General features: G+C 50.7%; 1 protein-coding gene across 4 annotated transcripts in view; it reads left to right on the top strand.

Moving 5' to 3' along the window:
- The window catches only part of LOC119432634 (adhesion G protein-coupled receptor L1-like), a 313279-nt gene that overhangs the window by 213178 nt on the left and 75885 nt on the right, over positions 1-24216 (top strand). For all 4 annotated transcript variants that reach the window (XM_049659268.1, XM_049659266.1, XM_049659267.1 and 1 more), the window contains exon 5: positions 14384-14585. In XM_049659268.1, coding sequence (XP_049515225.1) covers positions 14384-14585 — 202 coding nt within the window. The remainder of the gene's footprint in view (positions 1-14383; positions 14586-24216) is intronic.

Raw genomic sequence — 24216 nt, 5'->3', positions numbered from 1 at the left:
CTTTATTTCGATTATCGTTGTGACATGTCGTGTTCTCCAGTAATAATAATAATGCTGATGATGATATAATAATAATAATAATAATAATAATAATAATAATAATAATAATAATAATAATAATAATAACAAAGGACGTTTGGTATATGCCAGGGGTGATGTAATAAATAGGCTATCTATGGGCAAGCATGTAACGCATATACGCGCTCCTCTGTTCCGCGTCCCGTGCACAGTTTGTAGCTGTTTCTCGTCCCGTGACTTTCCGGTGCGATCATAGTTTCTGAACGCCTCGCCCCGTGCGGTCCATCTTGTACAAAGTGCCAGCCAGATGGACTCGGCAACGTGCGCACGGGGCGTGCTCACTTCTCGCTACACACACAGAGGTCGACGGTGTGCCCGCAACTGAACCGTGTTTACGCTCTTCGAGTGACACGGCGCAAGCGTATACAGCGAGGCAGATCCGGCGCCGAGATTCATCGCCCGCATGGTAATTGCTGCGACGACCCGCTGCGTTCGCGACGCCGATTTATGAGCCGCTCTTGCTCGCGGAACTCATGCGCCGTCGGTGCTCCCTTTCGTTCGTCGAGCATGCACCTCGGCCAGGAGAGTACGCCTTGTAGGCGAGGCTTCCGGGAAGCTTCTCTCGCTGGTATACCTAGGTGGAAGCGTGGCATTTCTGTAAACCAGCCCTATTCATTTGTCACGCAGGGTCCTCCGTGTAGTTGCCTCGTCGAAGAGAATAAGCCACTCGGGCGATCGTTTTCGTTGGCTTTCTTGGCGCTTCGTGCTTCGAGCGTAGCTGGAACGTACCGCCATCTATGCCTCTCTAAGCGAACTTCGAACATTCCTGTGCGCTGTCTTCGCTGTGCGCATCTCCTCTTTTCCTTGACACGCGACACGGACAGACGCCGACCTGCGCACATCGTGAAAAATATTTCTTTGTGCGGCATATGTGGTCCCTACATGTTTGCTCGGGACTGTATACAACGCGTTAAAAAAGGGTGCTCCCCTGGCTATGCCATTGCTTAATGGCTCTTTGTGATGGAGGTGTCTGAACACTCAGTAGCACTTTTATTTCGTTTATTTATTTTATTGATATCATTATTAAGATTAATATTGTTGTTACGAGTTTTCTTTCCGCCTGAAGCCTGTTGCGCTTCAGAAGCACCGAACTAGTACGTGAATGACGTCCGTTACCAAGGCGGCCATCGCGCTGTCCGCATTGTCCAACAATTCAGGCGCAGTGGCGAACAGTTCGCACGCATCGTCGGCTCGCATGACTTCCGCAGACGCCTCCGGGAAAGAGGCAGCGGACGATGTTATAGTTGTTGCTCTCGGTCTATTTTTTTACCGGCGCAGCGCGTACTTTTGAATTCTAGGTGTGTCGCGCGGAACACGCGCTTCATGAATGTTGAACAGGCGGTTCGCTAATGGCATCTCTGCCAAAATGTACGCGTTTAAGCGGAAACGTGCATAACGAACTGCGCGTGACCTCCATTCTAAAGAAAGGGCTGCCAACGCCCTTCTGCGCCGCCCTCCTAACAGGTCGCGCGCACAGACGCACGCACGAAATTCCCGGCGGCTCGGTGACGGCATCATTTTTTAACTTTAGTCGTCGGCGTAACGTAATAAATCAGCGGCAGCCAGCAGTGGGCCGCGCTTCATTTGTAATGCGCTCGAGCAGACGACGTTGTTCTCCGCACAGCTACACGTTGGGTTTCCGAGCAGACGAAACCGCAGAGTTTCGTCTGCTGCCCTTTTTTTCCGTGCGCAGATTGTCGTCTGCTAGCTCGGAGTCCGCAGGAAAAAGCAAAATAGACAGCGGAAGACCGCAGCGTAGAAAGAAATCCATCTTTGAAAGCGATACGGAATTTCCGAAATGCCGCTCCGTCCAGTCTTGGTTGCAGTTCGCCGTGATTAATGACCGGAGAGCCTCGACGTTCTTTAGGGGGATGAAATAAAAATAAGCGCATCACCGAGTCGGCGAAGCTTTCATCTTGAATTAGGTATTTGAGACAAGAATGCCGCAGTTAGACTGCCTTACGGTCTATTTACTTCGCCGTATATATTGCGCTTGCAAGGAGTGAAGGTCCTTCGATGCTATAAAAGGGTTTGCAGGACAGCCCGTGCTGATGAAAACATTCCACAGCGGAGGAGAACGCTGACACTCACACACGAACAAAAGTAACGCACTTGGTCATTTGCGACGGTGGAGACCAGTGATGGTGGGTGCATGTTCCATTGTTGCTCTCCGTTGTAAATCGTCTGCCGCGGAGGCGGCTTGAAGTTTTCCATTGCGTGGCCACTTCGTATCTGTGGGTTCTAGCGCGAGTAAGAAAGCAGAGAGAGATACGACGGAGAATGCGAACGGAGGCGACTATCGTGGCGTCGTCTTCTGCTAAAAGGGGTTTCAGTCTCCCGTAGCGAGAGGGATGCGCATCACAATCCGTTTACTCCGACCTCTGCACTACATGCGAGGGAGTGTCCATCATCCGCGCTGGCCGCGTGCCTCCGCGTGCATTCACCAAGGGCCTCACGGTGGCGCCCTTGGCTGTACCGTCTCTCCCGCTCCCATCGGCTTCACTGCACGCATCGTTTCGCCGCATGGCAGACATTAGCTGGACGTCACCTGGGTCACCCTTCAGCGCTTCACCCTTGAGCACTGTGGGCGCCAGCTGAGATGCGGGGCCATTAATGGCGAAGAAGAATGAATACGAGATACTAAAGCTTTGGCACATTGAAGAATCGGTGGCGCCTGTACCGACTTGATGCGGTGATACTGTTGAGGTTGAAACTGTTTCCTACCTTGTTGAGGCCACCGGTGTGTGAAAGGCAATTTGTTCAGGCCCTTTGCATTCGAACTCGGGTGAGTCCCTATACGATGCCTGTGTGAGTCACAAGCGGCAAAATGACAGCGATTGACGTTTTCCGCAGCTAGAGAATAACTGTGGTAGATGGAAGCATTGAAATGTTATTATTATTATTATTATTATCATCATTAACAGGGACATACTACTGAGGCGGCTTCCCGAATTAATAATTCACTGCAGTACCTGTTTCCGAGCAGATCTCCTTCGCGTGGTAAGCGTGAGGTAATAAGTCAGTACAGTGGACAGAGAGCGGTGAAAGGACAGTACGGAAATTCAAGAACAGCGAAAAAAAAAATACAAAGGAAACAAGATTGCGTACAATCACCGCCAAGTTCTGCGAAAAGGACGAGACGTCGGGAGGGAGGACACCTCGCGGCCGTATCTGTATCGCTATCGCTTGTTTCCGCTACCATTTATTTCTGGAGATCCGGCGAGATTTCTATCCGAAACGCATGGCTTGTAGTGCGGCGTCCGTCTCGCGTCTCCCTCACCTTCTATCGGTGGCTCCCATCTGTCAGTGGGAGGACTTAATAGAATGGCTCCACGCACCACAGCGCCGTCAACCCCGGCTTACTTTTCCATCTGCGGCACTGTTTGTATCTCGCAGGTCTCTCCTTATGGGCGACCTTTCCGTGGGACGCGAAGTTTCATTACTGCATAATAGCGGCGGTCACGCCACGCAAGAGCGAAAGGAGCCGGCGAAACCCAGGGCGTGACCAACCGCTTAAGCGTAGCCGCGAGCAGACGACACTGCGAACAATGACGCCAAAGCAGACGACACGCAGACCCCACCGGTCGTCTGCTCGCTTCGCCCCTGCTCGAGGGCGGCTCGCTGGGTGTCTGCGTCATTAAATGTGGGAAGTCAAACGGGAGCAGCGGCTCCAAAATACGAGAAGACCATGGGCGCTGCCATTTCTTTGCTGTGCTTCCTTCGTCGCCCCAGAGCAGAAACTTATGGTCGCGTGCGCGTAGGTGCTTAGGTGGCGTGCGTTCCTCGTAGTAGATTATCGTTGGCCAAATTGTGTAGCCTCACTTGTTTTGTTCGTCGGCTTGGAGCAGCCCAAGAGCACCGACGGAACGCTTTGTTCATTGCCTTCGTCATTTAGAGACCTACGACGTGGTGCTCTCGTCAATAACGTTGTTACGTGCCTTTTTTTTTTTTTTTTTTTTTTTTGTCTTACCCGATCGAGTGGGAACTGCAGTTACGCTATAACGAAGCAACACTGGCAGGAATACTGGCTCTCTTCTAGCAGAAAACGGGATTTTTGCCTGTGCATTTATGAATTCCTTCAACATAAAAATTATTCCGTGTAACTTTCACTGTTTTGATAGCGTACGGTTCTTTAGTAGTTCTACTAGCGATAGTGAATTGTTTGTGTCAGACAGGGCGAGTAGTACATTTTCAGGTTGGCGTGCGTTTTGCTAAGAAAGTGTCATACTGTGCTGCCGCTTGTGCCTCAGTAATATGTCGGCGTTCCAGTTTGTTTACGCAACGTACACCGCTTCTCTCTCTCCCGGTACACTTTATAACCGTGTTTGATTGGCCTCGCACGATACATTCATCTCCTCTTTCTAATTTTACTATGTCCTCGACCGCCTAACGGCTGCAAATAAGTGTCAGTGTAACGTGAGAATTGCGGAGCGTAGTGTGTCCTTCTTGTGTATCATTTCATTTATCATCGCATTCACCAGGATTATGCCAGGAGTACGCAGTACCATGCTAAGCATGTCGCCAGGCGAACCTCTCCAGTTGCCATTTATGATCCCTCCTTCTCTCTCCTGATTCCGTTTCTTCCTTATCGTCTATACGTTTCACGGCTGGCCGACCGAGACGATAACATAAGTGTAGGTCTGCTGAAACCACTGACGAAACTGAAAAAAGTTAGCATTGGGACAGAATCCTTAAATGATCTAAGCCGGACTTTTCCTTTTGTTTCTTAGGAAACAAGAGATTTTATTCCGTTGGCGCTGCCTAATTGCAAATGTAGAAATGAAGTCAGGTGCCTTCATGCACCTACCGGGACGAACTCAAGAAATCGGGGAGCCAGTTGCCCCGAGTGTTACATTCTGCTGTATATTTCGCGGGGCCAATTATAAGAAAGAGATCATTTCTTTGCCCTTTTTCTGCCGGACACGCTCGGTCGGCGACGTCCATTACGTCGCTGCGAGAATGCGCTCCTGCTCCTCCTCTGTCGCAATTGCTGCAGTTGTCCAGGATGGGGCCCTGTGAGGACGCAGTTTTCCTCTTGGAGCAGCGCTCGCGTATTCGACGTCCGCATTTTTTGCGCCGCTCGTTGCGCTTTTCGTTTCTCCGGTGCAGTTTTTGGTTGTTGGAAGCGAACGAGTGTGCGTATCTGGACGTCGCGTGTCGTCCGTCATAAGGAACAGGAAATAGCCTCTGCTGAACCAATGCGCCGCGTCGTTTTCCCTCCGTTCCTTCTTTTTTCTTCCTTTCCGCCGGCATCGTCTCCGCGTCCGCCTTTGGTCGAACGTGCTTGCACAGTGCGCGCACGGTGCGTCCTCCAGCGACTCGGCGGTGCACTCGGTGTGCGCATGGCCGCCGTTCTATGTCCACATTCTGCAGACCAGCGCGCGCACACCACGGGGCGGCATCCGTTGGCCCTCTCACCCACCTGGCCCCCTGACTCGATTATTTGGCCGCCTCTAGCTGCAGCCGTCTGCAACGGCGTCGACGCTGCATGAGGCAGTCGGAATGTTGTTAGGAGGAAAAGGTGACCTCTGTCGCAGTCGCAACGCTGGCGTCACCATTATTAGTGCAGGGGGAACAGAGGAGATGTGTGCGAGCCGAGCTTCTGTGCTGACGGCGTTCTCTTTTCCTTTCCCTCGTAGCTATTTGAGCATCAAATCGAAATAAGCTGCTTGGGGCATTTCAGCACTACACTCTAAGAAGAAAAGGAGGAAATGGGGTATTGAGGTTACTCCTTTAGGGGAGGAACTGATCTGCCACAACCATTCCTCCCTTTAGGGGGTAAGTGAGAGGGGATAAACTGTTACTCCCCATGCGGAGGACTAACAGTTGCTCTTTTCCGATGCTCCTCAAGGGAGTAACGGTTATTCTTTCCGATGCTCCTCGAAGATGGAATTAATTAAATTAGCCATTTATTCGCTAATAAAAAAAATTACTGGGCGAAAAAAAAAAACGCGCCGGCAAGTAGGATTTGAACTCACGTCCTCTCGCTCACAAGTCGGATACCCTAACCACTACACTATGGCAGCTCGGTTGACAAGTCAGTTAACCGAGACAAGGTTAACCATCTTAACGCAGGTGCGGCAATAACATAAGAGACTCGGCATTTGGTGTATGCTATGCCGGGAGAGTCTAACGTTGCGCATACTTACAAATCTAAGCGACTACATAAAGAAAGCTGCCCGATTATTCTTACGGTGATTTAAACTGAAACATTACGTGATCTTCGTGTAGCGAGCGCAAACGGGGCACGCAAGACGACAGAGAAGGACAACGTCTCTATCGCTTAGCGTGCCCCTTTTGAGCTACACATCGCTTCAGTTAAGTTTATAATCTCCTTGGAACGAAAGGAACTCCTAAGGTGCTGTTGTCCAAGAAAATCTGGCAATCCATCTTTTACTTGCGCGCTTAATGTGTATCGTTCACTTATGGTGTGCACGCACACGAAGTGCACGGCCCTTCAGATTCCACCTTTCAAATTTCAGGCAATTTTCTCACGAAGATGCAAAGTGCTGCTTTACATCTAGTTCAGTAGACAGTACACGAACTTCCAACTATTCATGATATATAGACAATACCGCGTTCGCCGCATCACTCCACGAGACGGACGAAAACAGCAGAGTGCATGGGGAGTAACTGTTGCAGTTCGTCCTCGCCGTTGCTCTCTTTCGGACCAGGGATCGTACACTTACTCTCCAAAATTTGCACACGCCACCCACACTCCTGCAGTTACTCCCTTGAGGGACGAAACTGCCCTTTTTTGGACTAACTGTGCAGTTACTCCCGTTTTCCCCGGAATACTTCTTAGAGTGTAGTACCTCATGCGTATATTCTGAGTCAACGCTGGACGACAAATGTTTTCTTCCATTTATAACTCATTGATTTTGTTTTGCTGCGTTCACCTGTATTGAAAGCTTCTTTTCTTTTCTTACTGTAGTTTGTAGTCTGCCGGGTCAATATCCAACTCGTACATGTATATTCTGTGCTCGTTGCATCTTTTTGTGCACTTTGCACGGGGCGAAATGCGCTGTATTTAGCACGGATTGACTTCTGGTCTTTGTGGTGCGACATCTTTGATATAGTGTTGTAGCGCGGAATAGTTTTCGCACGCACACAGGGAGGGACCAACACACAAGCGCTTGCGTGTGTCCCTTCCCGTGTCCGTGCGAAAAAGTTACCACGCTAGAACGCTATAGGCTGTACTGCTGAGCAGTCGCAGCGTCAGGCACACAGCGAATGGCACAGAGTGGCAGTACTATAAGCCGGGCGGCGAAGCGCTACATGGTAAAGGATACGCGTACTTAGACAAGTAAATAAGGCGAGAGCACATCAGGCCAGAGAATGGGAGCCTGTTAAGCGGAGATTGAGGGCGCTACTTTTTTCTTTTTTCCTCCGCCAAACTCTGCGCGCCCGAGAGAAAAGTAGGGGCCACTAGGCGAGCTAATCAAAGGCTGCAAAACAGCCAACAGGAGGGCGGCAGAGACAATGGCGGGAAGTCCTTTCCTGACGGCCGCCGTTAGTCGAGTCGGCGTCCGGTCTTTAGGGCCACGGAAAAGGAGGGGGGGAGGCAGCGCTCGCGGTGTTGTTTCTCGGCCGGATCTCCCGGTTTGGCCGCCGCGTCGTCTGCTTCGCTCGGCGTGTTCGTCTGCTGCTGCGATGGCCCTGTTTTTGTTTCCTCGCTCGCGGCGTCACTGCGAGGGCGGCCACTCGGAGAGCCGCTGGCCGGTCTTGTTCAATCTTCTTCGCCCCCTTGTCCGAGAGTATTCTTAGAGGAGGGCGCGAGAGTGCCGGCTGGGTGCTAGCTAGCGGACCCTGGCGGGGAACCATGGATGGTTTGGCGCGTGAGAAATTACGGTCGCTTCCTCGCGAAATCCAAATGGTTCTTAGGGCCACAACTGAGCTCCTGTTTGCCGTTGCTCTTTTTCGTTCCCTCTACCGGGCTCGGCGCCTTTCCTGGCGCTTTCATCCGTTTACTTCTTCTGCGCTGTAGGTGTACGCTTTCTTGGTCTTCGTGCCATCCTGACGGCTTCTTTCCTTTTTCTCTCAAAGTCAGCGTTGCTGCCGGTTAGTTTTGTTTCAGCCCTTTCGACCTCTGCATCCTTTTCGTGGTGGCGTCCCTCGCTTCCTTCCCTCTTTGGACGTCCTCCTCTCCCGACGGATCGAGGGGACTTTCGGGAGTTCCCTCTCCCCCCTTTCCCGCCAGACGTCAACCGCTGCGGGCGCTCCTGTCTTGCTCTGTTTTATTGTGTTTTCACCGTTCACTTTTTCTGCGGCAATTCCTCTCACCCGTCGCGTGAAACTTTCGAGGTCATTTACTAGCCGCGACAGTTGCAGTTGCCTTAACACTCTTCACCGCAAATGTTTTCGGAGCACGTATGTCATCCCTGGAGGAGCCACGCTTAGCCGCTCTCAATGCATACATGACCTAGAGTGTACACTTACCTTCGCGGCTACCTCACTTCGCCGCAGAATTCACCTGAAAAAAAAAAAGAATAAACTAATAATGAAATAACCTTATCGCAAATTTTGCACTGCAAAACGTTTTGTGCGGCTTTAAAATTTTCTGTAGCCACGGTATTTATTCCACCGATAGTGGGACTCTCGCGTCCGCAGTATCGCTGCAATTTTTTTATTTCCCCGAGGATTCTTGTTCGTTCCACGAGATATCTGTGAGAAAGCGTTGAAACTTCCTCAGAGCTCATCGGACAACATGCCGCCGAGTACAAAGTCATCGTTGCGTTTTGCTTTTGGATGCTCAGAATGTAAGTCGATTAGTTCGTGAAATTCACCTGCCCGAAATGGCGCTCTCGGTTATGGGGCATGCCGTAGTGAGTTCGGATTAATTTTGACCAACTGGGGTCGTTAATTAACGTGCACCTCAGTGTTACCTAGATTACGTTCGCCTCCGGTTAAAAAGCGGCCAGCACCGCCGGGAATCAAACCTGCAACCTCGATCTCAGCAGGACAACGCCGTAGCCAGGGTAAATACTGGCACATGCAGTTGCCACTCGCTTGCCGGCCGTCAACTTGTGCTATATAGGGCGCTGCCGCGCCGCCCTCGTCCGTCCAGCCCAGGCTCCTGAAGCCATCGCCGAGGCAGCGGACGAGCTCTGCAAACCACATCCGGAAGCCGAGATGAGTGCGCGGAAGCTACTTCCGCCGCCCCCATCGGCGCCCCCGTCGCGTATATAAGCCCGGTCGTTACCTTATTTGTCCGCTGCTCGGAGTGCCCTTTCCTGGGGAACAGCTCGGCAGCGCCCATGTTGTCTGCGGCGGAAGGATGCGTTCCACTCGGCGCGTCTGGCAATCATCCCCGTACGCGGAATGAAGCAGCGGACACACATGCGAACGTGAAATAAGTAACAATAATGAGATGAAAGCAGGAGGCCGTCCCGAAATGGATCTAGCGACGAGAGAAGAGCCAAACGACGATGAGCTGCCTTTTCCGGCACGGTACGGCTTCTGGATTGGCTCTAATCCAGAGGTTTTTCCTTGGCTTCCTCCGGGCCTCTTCCCAGCGGCACTCATCGGCAAAGGCATGGATGGCTTTGCTGACGCCATCGAAATGTGGCGGACGATTCGTCACTTGTCCGTTTGTATGTGCGTCATTTCTGTCCCCCCCCCCCCTTTTTTTTTTTCTCGTTTATTCTTTTTTTTTTATGCCACCTTCCTATCACGTACACGTAGTCGCTTTCGATGGATATATAAGCATCTGGCAAGCGGAATACTTTTCCGCCAAGTCATGACCTTTAATGAATTGGGTAGGGCGCAAACCATCAGCTTTACGCGCTACCATATTGGCTCAGTAAGTGTTCAGAAACGCGCGCCTCGAACACGGGACGCGAAAGATCTGGGCGGAGCTCGCACCTGCGGCAACGTTGTCTCGCTGTCCACTTTAATTTACATTTTAACACGATAGCGTTTAGGGCCCCGTGTCGCAGAAAATCCGGCGTCGGCGTCAGCATTGGCGCCCGCGGCCGAGAAAATCATCCCCAACCACGTTTAGGTATGCCACACCATTCTATCATCATTATTGTTGCTCATACCTTGGCTTGTATTCTTGGCAGAGCCATTCCTCGGAATTTTGAGAATGACAATCCACAAACAAATGTCATGAAACAAAACACCCACAGCGCATGCCTTTTATGTTAAATCTTCTCAGACTGAAATATTAAAAGTGCGAAACAAATACGGAAACCTGAAAGTGATGTAATTTCTTTGGCGCGGTTGTGCACTATCTCCGGGATCAGCCCACGCAACAGGCCGCGTTTCCACCAGAAAGCTCGCCTACGTGCATAGCGTTCGCCGCCAGTGTTTGCCAGTAACCAATAGGGTTGCATAAGCTGCAGTCGTCGGGAACCATGAGTCCTACTCGGGGATCTTTGAATGCTATCGCGTACGTTCCACTCTTAAAAGCGAAGCTTAAGCGTCGTCCCAATTTTTTTTATATAGTTTCTACATTGCAATGAAACTACGTTGCGCTCGTATACGAGTCGAGTTGCGCGCTGCTCAATAATTCTCGGCAACGCCTTACAACAGAACTCAATAGTTCCAAGCTTGCAACTGAATGCTACAACAAGAACACCTAATAATAATAATAATAATAATAATAATAATAATAATAATAATAATAATAATAATAATAATAATAATAATAATAATAATAATGTTTATTAGATTGCAATAGAAGCGTAAAAAATGGGCCTGCCAAAGCGAAACAAGGGCTTGGAGGGCAGCACTCGGCAGCTGGAGACATGAAAACACAGTCAACGAAAATGTATAACTAACAGGTTTAAATGCAGGGATCAGGACAAAATGTTATTTCTTCATTGTGTCATGAAGCTGTGTGTGAGCTTGCGAACGGTGTTTGCGTGAAAAATGAATCTGGCAAGATGCTCGTATACACGGCGGACGGGGTAGCCAGGATCGTGGTCGAATTGTGCGCTCGAACAGTTGATGGCTTGCACGTGCGCGGAATCCGGCGAGTCCGGGGACGCGGTCACTGGCGACGGAGGAGCCCGCATCCCGTGATTGGCCCTACGTGGAAACCGGGCAATAAGAGTGGGGATGCTGCAATCGAGCGGGTGCCGTTACATTGGCCCGGGATTTCGGCGCTTTCACGACGGGCGCGTTTTGTTATCTCGGCGAGACACCTGCCGTCCCTTCCACCCTTTCTGCGCCCTCGTACGGTTCAACAGCGTCGCCACTTCGAGCCGATGCGGGGCGGCGTCTTCCTCCGTGTTTGCGGCAGCGAATATGCTTATACTATCGTTTATTTACATTACCAAAGAAAATGTTACGTTACCGCATGCTGTGTCGGAAGTCCATCTTAACAATGTATAGAACGATATGTGTGTGTGTATGTGTTGGTGCAGCTGACAATTTGATTTCAAGTCGCCGATGTCGATAGGTCGGGCATATGATACGTAAGTGACCTGCACCGCAAGGTCAGTTATTTATCGTTAATTATGCCATTATGTAGACCAAAATGTACCCGACAGAAAGAAAAATGTGCATTACAACTAAATAGCATAGCTGTCGATCCTGATACTTCCTCATACATCTTGGCATTAAGGGATCGTTCATGGAACAGGACTTGCTTCGCTGTGTTGTGACCTGCGCACGAATAACGGGCATTCAAATACGCTGTTATGCTCTACTGTGCATCGACGGCTGGTTCCTCAATGTGCGTTGTGGTTTGTTCTATGTGCGTCGACGTCGCAATCGACTCCGCCGAGGCTTTACTAAAACAAGCGAGTGTTTCTTGGTTTTCGCTGACTGCTATGAATTGCAGAAGACAAAAGCTAATGTTCAACAGCCTGACAAGAATTCAGAATCGCTAGTCAGCCTCTAGAGTTTGTACAGGACTACGTTTATCTAGGTCAATTACTCAGAGGAAAGAAATTTACAGAAAAATAAAATTGGGTTGGAGTGCATACGGCAGGCATCGCCACATCCTGATTGGGAGCTTACCACTGTTGTCGAAAAGAAAAGTGTACTATCATTGCATTCTGCCGGTGCTAACATATGGGGCAGAAACTTGGAGGTTAACAACGAAGCTGGAGAACAAGTTAAGGACCGCACAAAGAGCGATGGAACGGAAAATGTGAGGCCTAACATCAAGAGACAGGGTGGATCAGAGCGGTGTGGATCAGAGAGAAAACGGGGATAGTCGATATTCTAATTGACATTAAGAGGAAAAAAATGGAGCTTGGCAGGCCATGTAATGCATAGACCAAAACCGGTAGGCCATTAGAGTTACAGAATGGGTGCCAAGAGAAGGGAAGCGCAGTTGAGGACGATAGAAAACTAGGTGGGGTGATGAAGTTTGGAAATTTGCAGGCGCAAGTTGGAATCAGCTAGCGCAGAGGCAGGGGTAATGGAGATTACCCCTGTAGTGGACATAAATATAGGCTCATGATGATGATGATGATGATGATGATGATGATGATGATGATGATTTGCACACTCGAAGAACCGTTTGATCATGCACATGCCCTGCTTCATTCCCAGCAACTCTTCTCGAACACGCAGCGTTCTTTAACGTGTTATCACGGAATAAAAACATGATTACGTTTGATACCTAACACAAGAGAGGGTCCCTATTCACGAAAAGGTCTTACGGTAGAATTGTTCGTTAGAACAAATTTACGCCAATCCTGATGCTAGGCCTAATTATTAGCGAAGGCCGCTGGCCAATGGCTGCACAAGGGAATGCTACAAGGAATTAAAATCCTTGTGCATTCGGTGCCTCTTCTTGCTATAGGCTGCACCTACAGACTCGAATCGAATCCCGGGGCGCAGCCAGTGCACTGCATACTTTCACCCGATTTCGCGTTAAAGTATGCCCCAGTGACGAGCCAACACGAAAATGCACTGTTACGCTTGCTGGTTTGTCACGACTACGGCGCGATGAGGACACGAAGCACGGAGGACACATTTAAACGCCCACAACGAGGTGCCCCGGAAAACATTCTCCTGTTTTTCATGCATCTCGATGCAGCGGGGCCGGGCTTCATCCGGTGCATTACCGTGTCGCCCGAAACTCGTTCGTCATCGACGCGAGGGAATGCCATCGAAGTGGGCGAGACTGAACCCTCTGCGGGCGAAATAGACGCGTTGATTTCTCCCCGGTGGCCGAGTTCCTTCAGCCGCCGAACACGCCGCAGTGCACGCAGGCTTCTGCGACTCGCATCTTCGCATTTCCTTCTTTCCGCACGTGCGACGACGGCTGCTGCTTTTTTTTTTCTCGAACTACGCTCGGCACTTTCGGAGCTTGTGCCGGTAAAGTTTGCGCCCGAAGTGGCGACGCACCTCGCTTACCGAAGCGAAACCTAACGTTGTCATCTCCTCCCTCGGTCTCGGCCTCGATGCAGCTCGCGTTCGGTCTTCCTTGTTTTGCCGGTTCTTTTTGAGAGCAAAGTCGTGTAGAACGAGGCGAAAAACGTGGAGCGTGTACTTGTGCCGCTGCTCGTCACCTCATGCCATACGCGCCACGCTGTTCTTACGAGGAAGACCTCCGGAAAGTGCGCACAAGTAAGCGCCGTGCGGTGATGTGCTTCTGCGGCACGACGCGTGCTGCTGAGCCACTGTGGAGGACGACCACACTTGAGCACTGCCCGCAGAACGCTGCTGCTGCTTCGCTATACGGCCGAACAGGATTATTACGAGTATTGCGCAAGAAGTACATTCCACCATATTATTGCGCTTGCCTTCTGCGCGATATCTAATGTGGGAGGACGCGCAAGACGTCCGCGGCGTATAGTTGGAGCCTGAAACACCATGCTGGTTGGCTCGGTTCTACGCATCCTTGTTCCTGATATCTGTTTTAATTTACATCGTGCTATGTGTGATAACAGAATCGACCCACTTCTCTGCTTAATTATTCTGCTCGCAGTATAAAAAAAAAAGCAGTAGTGTATCAGTGTTTATGACGTCGATGCATTTTTTCGGTGTTAGTGTCCATTTGTACACATCTGATCTGTGAAAGCGCTGCTTTGTACAAGAGCCCTTTTGTAACAGTTTTTTACCTGCGGGGCCCCCAACTTCTGTTGGAAATATTCATACATTCATTGATTGATTTCTGTCTGACTGACTGACTGATTGATTAATTGCCTGATTGATTGATTGCTTGATTGAGTGAGTGCAACGTCCCTTATGTACAATATGCACGTGCATTAGTGACGAACGCGCTGCGTCCCTTCCGCCCGTCCTTTCGTGCTGTGCTGTGCACGTCGTCGGTGGTGGATGCCCACCACTTCTCGCCCATTGTGGCAGTGTGCTCACGCCGGTGCTTGCTTGTGCGCAGGTGGCAGCGGTGGCTCCCTCTACAAGACGGCGTACGCGTGCGAGGGCAGCCAGCTGGGCTTCTCGTGCCCCGAGGGCCAGCTCATCTCGCTCATCCGCGCAAACTACGGCCGCTTCTCCATCTCCATCTGCAACGAGCACGGTACGCTCGACTGGAGCGTCGACTGCAAGTCCAACCGCTCCTACAACGTCATCCGAGACAGGTGACGTCTTCTTCCCGCATGCTGCTCCCTTATTTTACGCTCCCTTATTCGGGAGGTTATATGTATAGAGAGGGACTCGCAACGACGGTATCGGGACACAAGCGCTGCAAGACTTGGGGAATTTCGCACTAAGAAGGTCGAACCTTCATCATTATGAGCAAGTTACAGATTAACTGATGTAACTCGATGTTTTTTTTTTTCTTTTTCTTGGTTGATTTTTTGCGGTTGTTGTTGTTCACGTTGACGGCAATTTTAGTTGTTAATACCTAATATTACTGAGATTCAGATAACGCAACAAGGAACCACATAAAGGGATATCGCTCACTAACGTATTGTACGGCTTGCTCGAGGTAATCACTTCGATTGTGGACGGTAGTTTCTTGGTATTGCTTGTGTATAAGCTGGTTATTTGCACGATAAACTGTCCACCGATTCGAAAAACCTTACACAGCGCGAAATGACCAGCTGTGCGTCGTCTCTTCGCGTTCTCTCCCGCTTGTCAATTCGGTTTACAGTTTACGATGTCTGTACGTACCGAATGGCTTGGATTCGACGCACACTGCTCTTCTTTTCGCTTGTGCTATGGACGAGGTGTACAAATGGCTTTTTTGTGGCCTTCTCGAAAAGCCCCATGGTTTCTTTAACTTACAAAAAATACTTAAATATTGTTTTGCCTAGAGAGACGTGGTAGAAGTGAGACACAACTTGGGACTTTACAAGGGGCGTGCCAGCAATACGCATTTAGGTCAAGATGACCGCGGAAACTAGCAGTAGAACGATCTAAATTGTGGCGTGTAAGGGTGTGCACAGGTGTCGCATAAACGCACGTGCGCCGACGATGCTGAAACTCCTCCGCCATTTGTGGGCGCATATTCGCGCTCACGGCTCATCGCAGTCTGCCGCAGCCGCCGAAACTTACAGACGTAATGTAACGCTCGACGCCAGAGCTCGAAACAAAATTTCTGTGACACTTTTTTCAGTCTCAGACGACGACCTAAAAAAAAGTCAGAAAAAAGCTCATGCACAAGAGGACGAAAAATGAAGATCTGTTACAGAACACTCGTACGCGATCGTTTTTACCGGTGTTCACTTTTACCTCATTGTGCTATCTTTCACGCAATTATTGTTACATCGCCTTTTATTCGATAAATCTTTCGTTTATAGTTATCGTTATCTGCTGCAGAAGTCGCCAAAACATTACACAAGGCGACATTTATCAAGCTGCACGTGTTCACGTGTTACGAGCACAGCTGCCCATCTTTTAGCTTAAATAATGGTAGCATTCTCCCGAGTCTGGATGCTAGGAATGTTTTTTCGTTAGATCCTAAGTTGACATGTATTGGAGCAACATTTGCAGAAACAAATCATAGGTAACTTCGGCGATAGGCGTCCTGTTACAGCACGTTTAACATAAATCTCGATGCCTCTCTTGCACCTGTAGACTGCGCGGATGCTATACGTTAAGACCCAAGGGGAGGTAGCGAGAACCTCCACGTCCATGCTGCTATTACTATCATTTATGGTAAAGAGCGAGTACTAACGCAAGAGCTTGAAATATGCGGCTTTAATAAACGTCACCGTGCTTTCCGTCCTCACACGACGCTCCCTCTGACACAACGCTAGTGAACTCTGACGCGGTATTTTAGAAAGATGCATTCGTGGGCAGCGTTTTGTACTGCCTTAGGTCACGAACGTGGTCACGAACGCGTGATGCACCCTTACCCAGTTTCGTGTTTGAAAGATCTCCTCCGAGCTCCCAGGCAGAGTTGCCACTAGCGATCAGACAAACTACACGAATCAATCTTGTATGTGCGCGGGGCAATTCCTTGGCTTCAATGTACGTATGTATACGCACTTCATTCAAGAAACACAAGAGTCGCGCCTAGCTGCCTTCCTGTTTGCACACAGCCGTGCGAAACCAAGCGTCGCCTCCTCGCGGCGCTGCACCAAAGCGCCCCTCCCAGGGGCCACTGGGAGCCCCGTTTTCATTTTGGAATTCCGCGCCGGCGATCCACATATTTCACGCGAAATTGAGCCGTCACAACAGCGACTCCGTGTCGCGTTATATGGGCGCGGTTTTTCCCTCCCGCTCGCTGGCGCACTTAAATTATTCTCCGTATAGTCCGTCCAGATATATGAAAGATAAGCTTAGAACGACGGTCAGTGTGCAGAAAGGCGAGCTACAGGCGAGGAAACATCGCATTTACGTGCGCCTTGAGTGCATCTTTTAATGCAAGTTTAGTACACCAACTGGAGCACGTTACGAGTAATTTGCTTTCCCCGAGGGGGCGCCATAAATATGAAGGTGCCGAGAACGGCCCTCTAGTTCGGTGCGATGTGGTCATCGGCTGGACTCTTCAAAGCGATAGTTTCGACGTCGGGTAGATCACGCGGTGCTTCTAGCACATTTCCCTCTCGCTTCTGTTGTAACAAAGTTGACTTCCTCGAAAACGGGCGTTGCTGAAATTTGAGAGCTAGAAAGGAAAATGAAAGCGGCCGGAAATGCTCGTTCTCTCTCTCTCTTTCGTACTTGCCGGTTCCTTGGCAAAGCAGCGAAGGGAGAGGAAGTTCGCCCAAGAACCAATCGAAAGTTCCATCTGACGTATATCGTTATAGACCAAACAGTGGGGGGGCAGTCTGCGAAGAGTGGGTAGTCGGAGCGCGACTGGCGGAAGCCACCAATATCGCGTCTCAAATTGCTCCGATGCGTGTCCGCATGACGTCGGGTCGATATTGGCGCGTATAGTGTATGCTTTTTTATCATCATTCTCTTTTTTTTTTCTTCTTTTGCCCGCGGTAGCACCAGTCGGTCTTTCATTTCATCGTTGCGCGCTTGGCCCTACTCTGCGCTTCTTTTGTTGCGCCGCTCATTTTACGAAGTGCAGGCTTGTGGCGAGCCGGCCTCTATTGGTCCGTGGCGTAAGGCGGCTTCTTGAAGATCAATTTGGTGAATACGATGAGATGTGTCCATTTATAAAGAAGAGAAGAAAAGAATGGGAAAAGGCGTATATTGAAAAAAAAAAGGTTAGAGTAAAAAGGGATGTTAAATGACAGCGCTGTTCAAGGGCTTAGAAAGAACAGTAGGATGGCGTGTGATTGCTAAATAGAAAAAAATAAATAAAACATATGAGCGCAAAATCTGCTTATGCCACTTAAGTTTACTTGAGCGACGCATTCAGGTTGCGGGACTACTAAATTGCTCGCTAAGCGACGCATACACACGATAGTCATTTTCCGATTTATCTCCTTGAATGATTTATTTATTGATAATTTTTGTATGGAATTGGAAATGTTGGCGATTATTTTGTTCCCAGCTTTTCTGCAAACAGTAAATTGTTGAGGAAGTTAAGGAGGATAACTTTTTGTTGATAAATGATCACGTAGCGACAGTGCTCTTCTACCGAATATTTTGTAAGCAGGTAAAGTTAAACGAACTCCGGCGAGAGATGTTGGAAGAAATACGCCTCCGTCTACTCTGTTCCACTTATATGGCGCATAATTTGTGTCTGCATATTCGTGCTGTTTCGACCCGTCAGTGTCGAATAAACAGGATCAGAGGTTGGTCCGCCGTATAACAGCCATTTTAGTCTGCCGTTCTCCCATTCGTTCCACGTTACGCAGGAGTACAATCCCATCGGGCTACGATTGACGTGAAAAGGAACCCAGCGTGTTGTCATCCTCACAGAGCTCGAAGCAAAATGCGTGTCATCAGCGCACGAGTCGAGTATATATGGCAGGAAGTCGTTTCGGTTTTGTGTTTCGGTAATAGTAGCTAGCATATTCACGTGAAACCCCAACAGTCGTCACTGGCGCGCAGTAGTGACCTTGTGCGGCTCGTTCCTGTGCGAGGACGTCAGTCTCGTGTTCTCGTCGCCCCTCCTGCTTTCGACTTGACGTATACGTGGAACTGTGTCCTCTCTAAACTGGCGGTGGCGCGGCTCTCTCATAAAGTCAGACGAGCAAGAAAATTCAGTCGCGTCTCTGGTGTTCGTCATCGCGGGCTCGGATATGCGGGTCTTCCTAAGTCTTCCTAGGTCTTCCTAGCTCGGCGCGCCCTCCTCCCCTGGTCGTCTCGCCAGATAAACCCCGCGAGCCGCGCGATGAATGTGGCTGCGGCTATGCCAGCCATTGAACGGCGGCGGGCCTTCTCTAAACACTGGGCGAAGCCACTTGCTCCATTTGGGGCGACCGATAACGCGTGCGAGTTCGCGAAGGCGTGCGCATGTCACGGAGCGCTGGAACCGAATCGCGTGACGTCACTCGGCAGTGACGGCGCCGTAAACCACGACCAGTGGGGCTCTGAGAGATCGTGCCGTTTACTAAGCGAATGCTTGGGCGACTTTCTATTCCTTTTTTTTTTCTTTTTAATGACGTGCGCGTTTGGCTTGAAAAAACTGAAGGCATCCTGAAGTGCGAGTCAGTGCGTCGCCGAGACCTTTCTCGCTTATCTAGGGTGGCGTTGAAAGGACAACGAAAGGCGCTCACCGCGTTCGAGTCGTTACTGTTGCAACTCCGGTGGTCCCCCGGTTTTCTGAAAGCGCCATGGAGTGTTTCAATTCCTTTCTGAGCAAGTTCTGCGCGTCGCCTTTTCTGTTCATCGTATGGAAACTCCGAAAGAGCATTGGCTCTGTCACTTCTGCTCGGTTCTTCCGTGCACCCCCGTGTAGCCAAACAGATGCTTCCATCAGGCCTCTCCCTACTTTAGTGATTCTCTACACAGTTATTCAATCACGCTTGTTGCGAAACTCCCCATAGGCCGCACATTTCAGAATTCAACACGCTGATTGGCCAATATTGCGGGGGTCTGCTCAGTGTGGCGCCACCCCTGTTGGCGAAGCAATAAGCTACTAAGTGGTATATTATTTGTGTGGCGTTGCACAGGGCCGCAAGCGCCGCCGTATTTCGCAAAGTAAACATGCGATGCGGTGAATGTTTATCTCGGCGTAGCAACCGTCACGGCTTTATAATCACTGTTGATCATAGCCGACTGCATAGTCCGGCGGTTGCAGAACTAATGAGGCGCACAGTATGCGTTTACGTTCGAGGTTTTGCGTTTCGCTTATACAATGTGGCGGCAAACACATTTAAAAGGGCTCGTTGCCGTTTTTATGCCAATTCTGATGTGTTCGCCACTGTAAAGAAATGCACTCGCCTTGTGCCGTCGCTGCTGTTTTTGCTGCTGGATGAGCACTGAAGTGCAGAGAATTTTCTCGGCATATCTTTTCGTGCCTGATGCGCACGCGAAGGTGAGGAGGAGTCTGTTCAGCTGCCCAGGGCGTTGGTGAAAAAGGTTGTGTGGCGATTTAGCGGTAAATGCGAGAGAAATGCGTGGGCGTTACGTCTCACCTCGTTCAGGTCCCGGATGCGTGATTTAAACGGCTGCACCATATTTCAATAACTGTTGTTCAGGAGCTCGTCCGACTGACGGCCTGCCTCTTCGAGGAGCGAAGTGCAGCTGACGGTCGTCCAGAGCAGACGGTTGGACTATATATATATATATATATATATATATATATATATATATATATATATATCACGTGGCCGGTTGCGCACACTTCACACACATACACTTATTTTTTCCTAAGGCTCACGCATTAAAACACACTCGCACTGCAGACGAGATACGGTGCGTAATAAGAGTTCCACTTTATTCGTTTTTTAACCGTTCATATCATTTAGTGTGGGCAGCTAGAGCAGTGCACATTGAAACTTGAGCATTTTTCACAGATTAGATATAAAGTATGCATCATGCAGTTTGCCGACGCACCAGAATACTTTCAACGCAGAACCTGGTTTTCGTGCAGCTGTAGCGTGTCGTCTGCAAGCGCTAGTTCCTGCGGGAAAAATTCTACGAATATAGCACGAGCAACCAAGACAAGAATGAACGCTTGCGGCATCACTTGCAATGGGCATTACCTGCAGGATAACTGTAATATGCAGCGCTTCTTGAGTCACTGTTGGCGCCTCGTAATGAGATGCATGTCACAGCTCGGACGTACCTCGCTGCTGTGGTAGTTGCATCTTTGACTGGTTGCGTGGTCGCAGCTATAGAGACCGACGAGCGCAACACACTTCGCTGTTGTAAGCAGCGAGGTTCAATCGCGTAGCTTGCCTGCGATGCGACAACGCCAGCGTCATACACTGTTCGTAGCATGTGTGCATGGAGGAAGAAAAATATAGGAGGGAGCATTACGTCACGCAGCCAGCCTTGGCAAGCGAACGCTTCGTGTAGCCAGCACTGGTGGTCCAACACGTGACCTCTTGCGTCGATCACGGAGAATCCGAGATTTGCCGAGATGTTTGGTTACTGGTAGTTTTTATTCGGTGCGCGCTCGGCCGGCAGCTGCACACATGCAGGAAGCGACAATATTTTTCCTTGTTTTTGTTTTTGGGTATTTCAAGTGTTTCTAATGGTTTCGAATGGGTATCGAAAAAAAAAAAGGAAAGTAACAGCCGGGCGCACTAAAACCTACCGCGCGCTCTGACGTTTCCTCCGTGCTGTGACGTTTTCATCACGTGTTAGACCACCACAGTCGGCGACAATCGCGTTGCGGTATGCTCCCTCCTATATTTTCCTTCCTCCATGTACTGTTGAGCAGCCTAGAGCACTGCACGGGCCGATTTTTTCAGCCCGGGCCAGCCGGCCCGGCCGGCCCGTTTTTACGTTGGGCTGCCCGCCCGAGCCTGATCAAAACTTTTATGGCGAGACCCGGGCCCGGCCCGGGCCGGGAAATAATCTACGTTACCCGCCCGGCCCGGCCCGCCACCCCTTTACCTTAGGCCCGAGCCCGGCCCTAGCCCGGCTCGAACCTCGCCCGAACCCGTCCCGAGACCGAAAAATACATGTTTTTCAGAGTTGAGACGCCCGAGAATGACTCGCTGCACGTTACATGCACACTACCAGAAAGCCCGGGCCCGCGTCAAAAAGCGCACGCCGTGCCCGAGCCCGGCCCGAGCCCGTGAAAAAACTGCTCTACCCGGCCCGGCCCGGCCCGCCGGGCCAGGCCGGTAAGCCTGAGCCCGTGCAGTGCTCTAGAGCAGCCACCTATGAGAGCAACGAGCGCGCAACGTCGCTACGACAACGGAGGCTGCAGCGATGTGGTTTTCTCTCGCTGCTCAGAGGTGGCGCGTCGGTTTGCTAACCGCGAAGACTTGTCTGTGGGCATGCCCGGGTTTCCCAGTGAAGTTAGGGAACTGGCGTGATTGAACAACTCTGACTCCCTAGGTATATCGCGGTATTTCTTTCACTTCAAGGTAAATAACCGTGCGCATGGTCGGACAGACGTATAATTGACATCTCGAGAACCTCTACAAGAAAGGAAGGGGCTCGTTGGGAAAGCTGCTTCGATGCTGCCCTTCACATCCTGCTTCGATAAACGAAACGGTTGGAGTCGGAACGATCTCCCTTCATTTTTCGTTCTTTTTCATTTTTCACCGAGAACGCGTGGCATTTTTGAAAAATCGTCCGCGGTCAAGTAGGAGACGATTTTTCACCCGCGTATGTCGGGGTGTCGGAGCTAGTGCGCGGCTGTCTGCCTCGCGTCTTCATCGGACGCTTCCGGAGCAGACGACACTTCTTTTGCCGATTCTGAAGGCGATTTCGCGGGTCCTCCGTCGCTTCTCTTAATGGCAAGCATTCCACTTCGGCAAAGCGAAATTAATTTACGAAGCAGTGCGGACCTGTTCTCACCGAGCGCCGAGTGAAAGGATCTATCAATGATAAACCAGCAATCGCCTTGACTTGAGCCTGGATGTCGTTGACGCTGGCCGCTTTGAGAACAGAATACCATTTTGGCTGTTTATCGTTTTTCCTTCCGCTTTCTCTAGGATTAGCGGATGTAGTTGGATGATATATCGTGCGCCTCCTCGTTTCAAGCGCGTCGGAAAGACGGGATCCCATTCGTGGGTGAGAAAGCCTCTGGGCGTCGGCGTTCTTCGCTCAATTCTGCAGAAACTGCTTTCGGGGCCGCTGATGAGAAGGAAAATTCATTTCGAAGACCAGTACCTCGGCGGAGGGACGCCGACAAGTTGGCGATAGCGCGGACAGGCCGGGCCGGCGACGGTCGCCCTTCCGGTCGTCGGTGGAGGCTGTTGCGCCTAAACCGCTACCGATCTCGGCTTCCGCAAGCCGAGACGGCGATACAAAGATACCCGTCTCAAACAGCAGCACCGTAGACGCCGTGGTCCGGCCGACTGACACCCGCTTGTACGAGATCCATTTTTCAAAGAGGCGCGCACCACCGGCCGTCCCGGACGCCGCCCGCGCGATAAGCATCTCGGGCAAACAGATCGCTGCGCGGCCGGGCCGGGACTCTGCAGCTCCGTGCACGACAGCTCCGTACGATGCACGCAACAGCGCGGTGGTCACAGCTACCACAGGTGGTCGGCCGCTCGCTTTTCTTCACGTTCAACTTGCACAAAGCGAAGGGCTACTCGCAATCACTTGACTCGAAATCGCTTTGGTTTGCGCTGGGCGAAATGCTGCGTGTGCGTCACTATATACAGCAACCGAAATTGCTACGCCCCAGTCAACTTATTGGGTGGTTGATGTCATTTCACCTAAACGGCAGCCTGATATGAGTTTCTCATTTGCCCGCCCGTCCATCGCAGTTGGTTTCGTATCCCCCCGGACCGTTTTGCGCTGCAGTGCCGACTCGCACCGGACTGTTACTGCGAGCAAAGGCAAGGCGAGGCTGTCAGAAAGAAGCCGTTGTGTTCCGCCTGTTTTGTCTCGGTGACGGGGGCCATTTCCGGAAGACATTGCCTTCAATTTCCGCCAAACCGCGCTCGCTCGTAAGCGGGGCGCACGGAGCTGAGAACATTTCGCGCCCTCCGCCGAAGCCCCTGCCACGACAGTGCCTCGTCTTGAAGTTCCGCTTCGAATTCGCCCTTCACAGCGCGTTGTCGCAAAGCCGACCCGATTGGAAGGGGCGAGTCGTTCGTTGCGCGTCCACTTCCCCCGTTTCCTGTGTCGCCGCTCGCTACCGTCTCCTTCCGGCACATCCCGTCGCTTTTCTTTGTTACCTCGCGCGCACGTCTGTCAGCTATTGTGAGATTTTTCGCCCTGGGTGTTGCTTTCCCCGCGCGCTCCGCTGCAGCGGGGCGCAGCTCGTTCTTGGGAGATCCGCTTTCTGACGCACAACTCGCATCGTGGCCTCAGGATTTCTTTTCGCGCTATTCTGCACCCACATTTTTATTGCCCCCCGCCTTCCCACTCTTCTAAATGCCAGCTTCAGAATGATTCCCGTCATTCTTTATTCACGTTTGACGGCCTCTCTTTTTACTCGTAATTTTTGCTGTCCGCTTTATCTTTAGTTGTGAATCATAGCCCCAAGAGAAACAGCGTTGTAAGCCTATACGTGCTCTGACCGCAGTTGGAGTGTGGATTTCTGGCGTGGAGTTGTACACGACACGCCAGAAACCTTCCACGAAACGAGGGAGCGCGCGCAAGTATCTCCGACTGACGTTGATGCGACACGCCCGTGAATGGAATGTCAAATCAGTGGCTGATCGGGAAGCTAGCAAATTTTATGGAAACCCATTGAGTACGAAACGAAGCGCCAATGGTTCGGTCGCATCAGCGTCTCCGTATGTCCTCATTGAGTCAAGAGATTTTGCGGTGTATGAGCTG

This window comes from Dermacentor silvarum, chromosome 11 (genome assembly GCF_013339745.2).
Source record: "Dermacentor silvarum isolate Dsil-2018 chromosome 11, BIME_Dsil_1.4, whole genome shotgun sequence".
In the NCBI taxonomy this organism is placed as follows: Eukaryota; Metazoa; Arthropoda; class Arachnida; order Ixodida; family Ixodidae; genus Dermacentor; species Dermacentor silvarum.
This window is presented reverse-complemented; position numbering and strand designations above follow the sequence as displayed.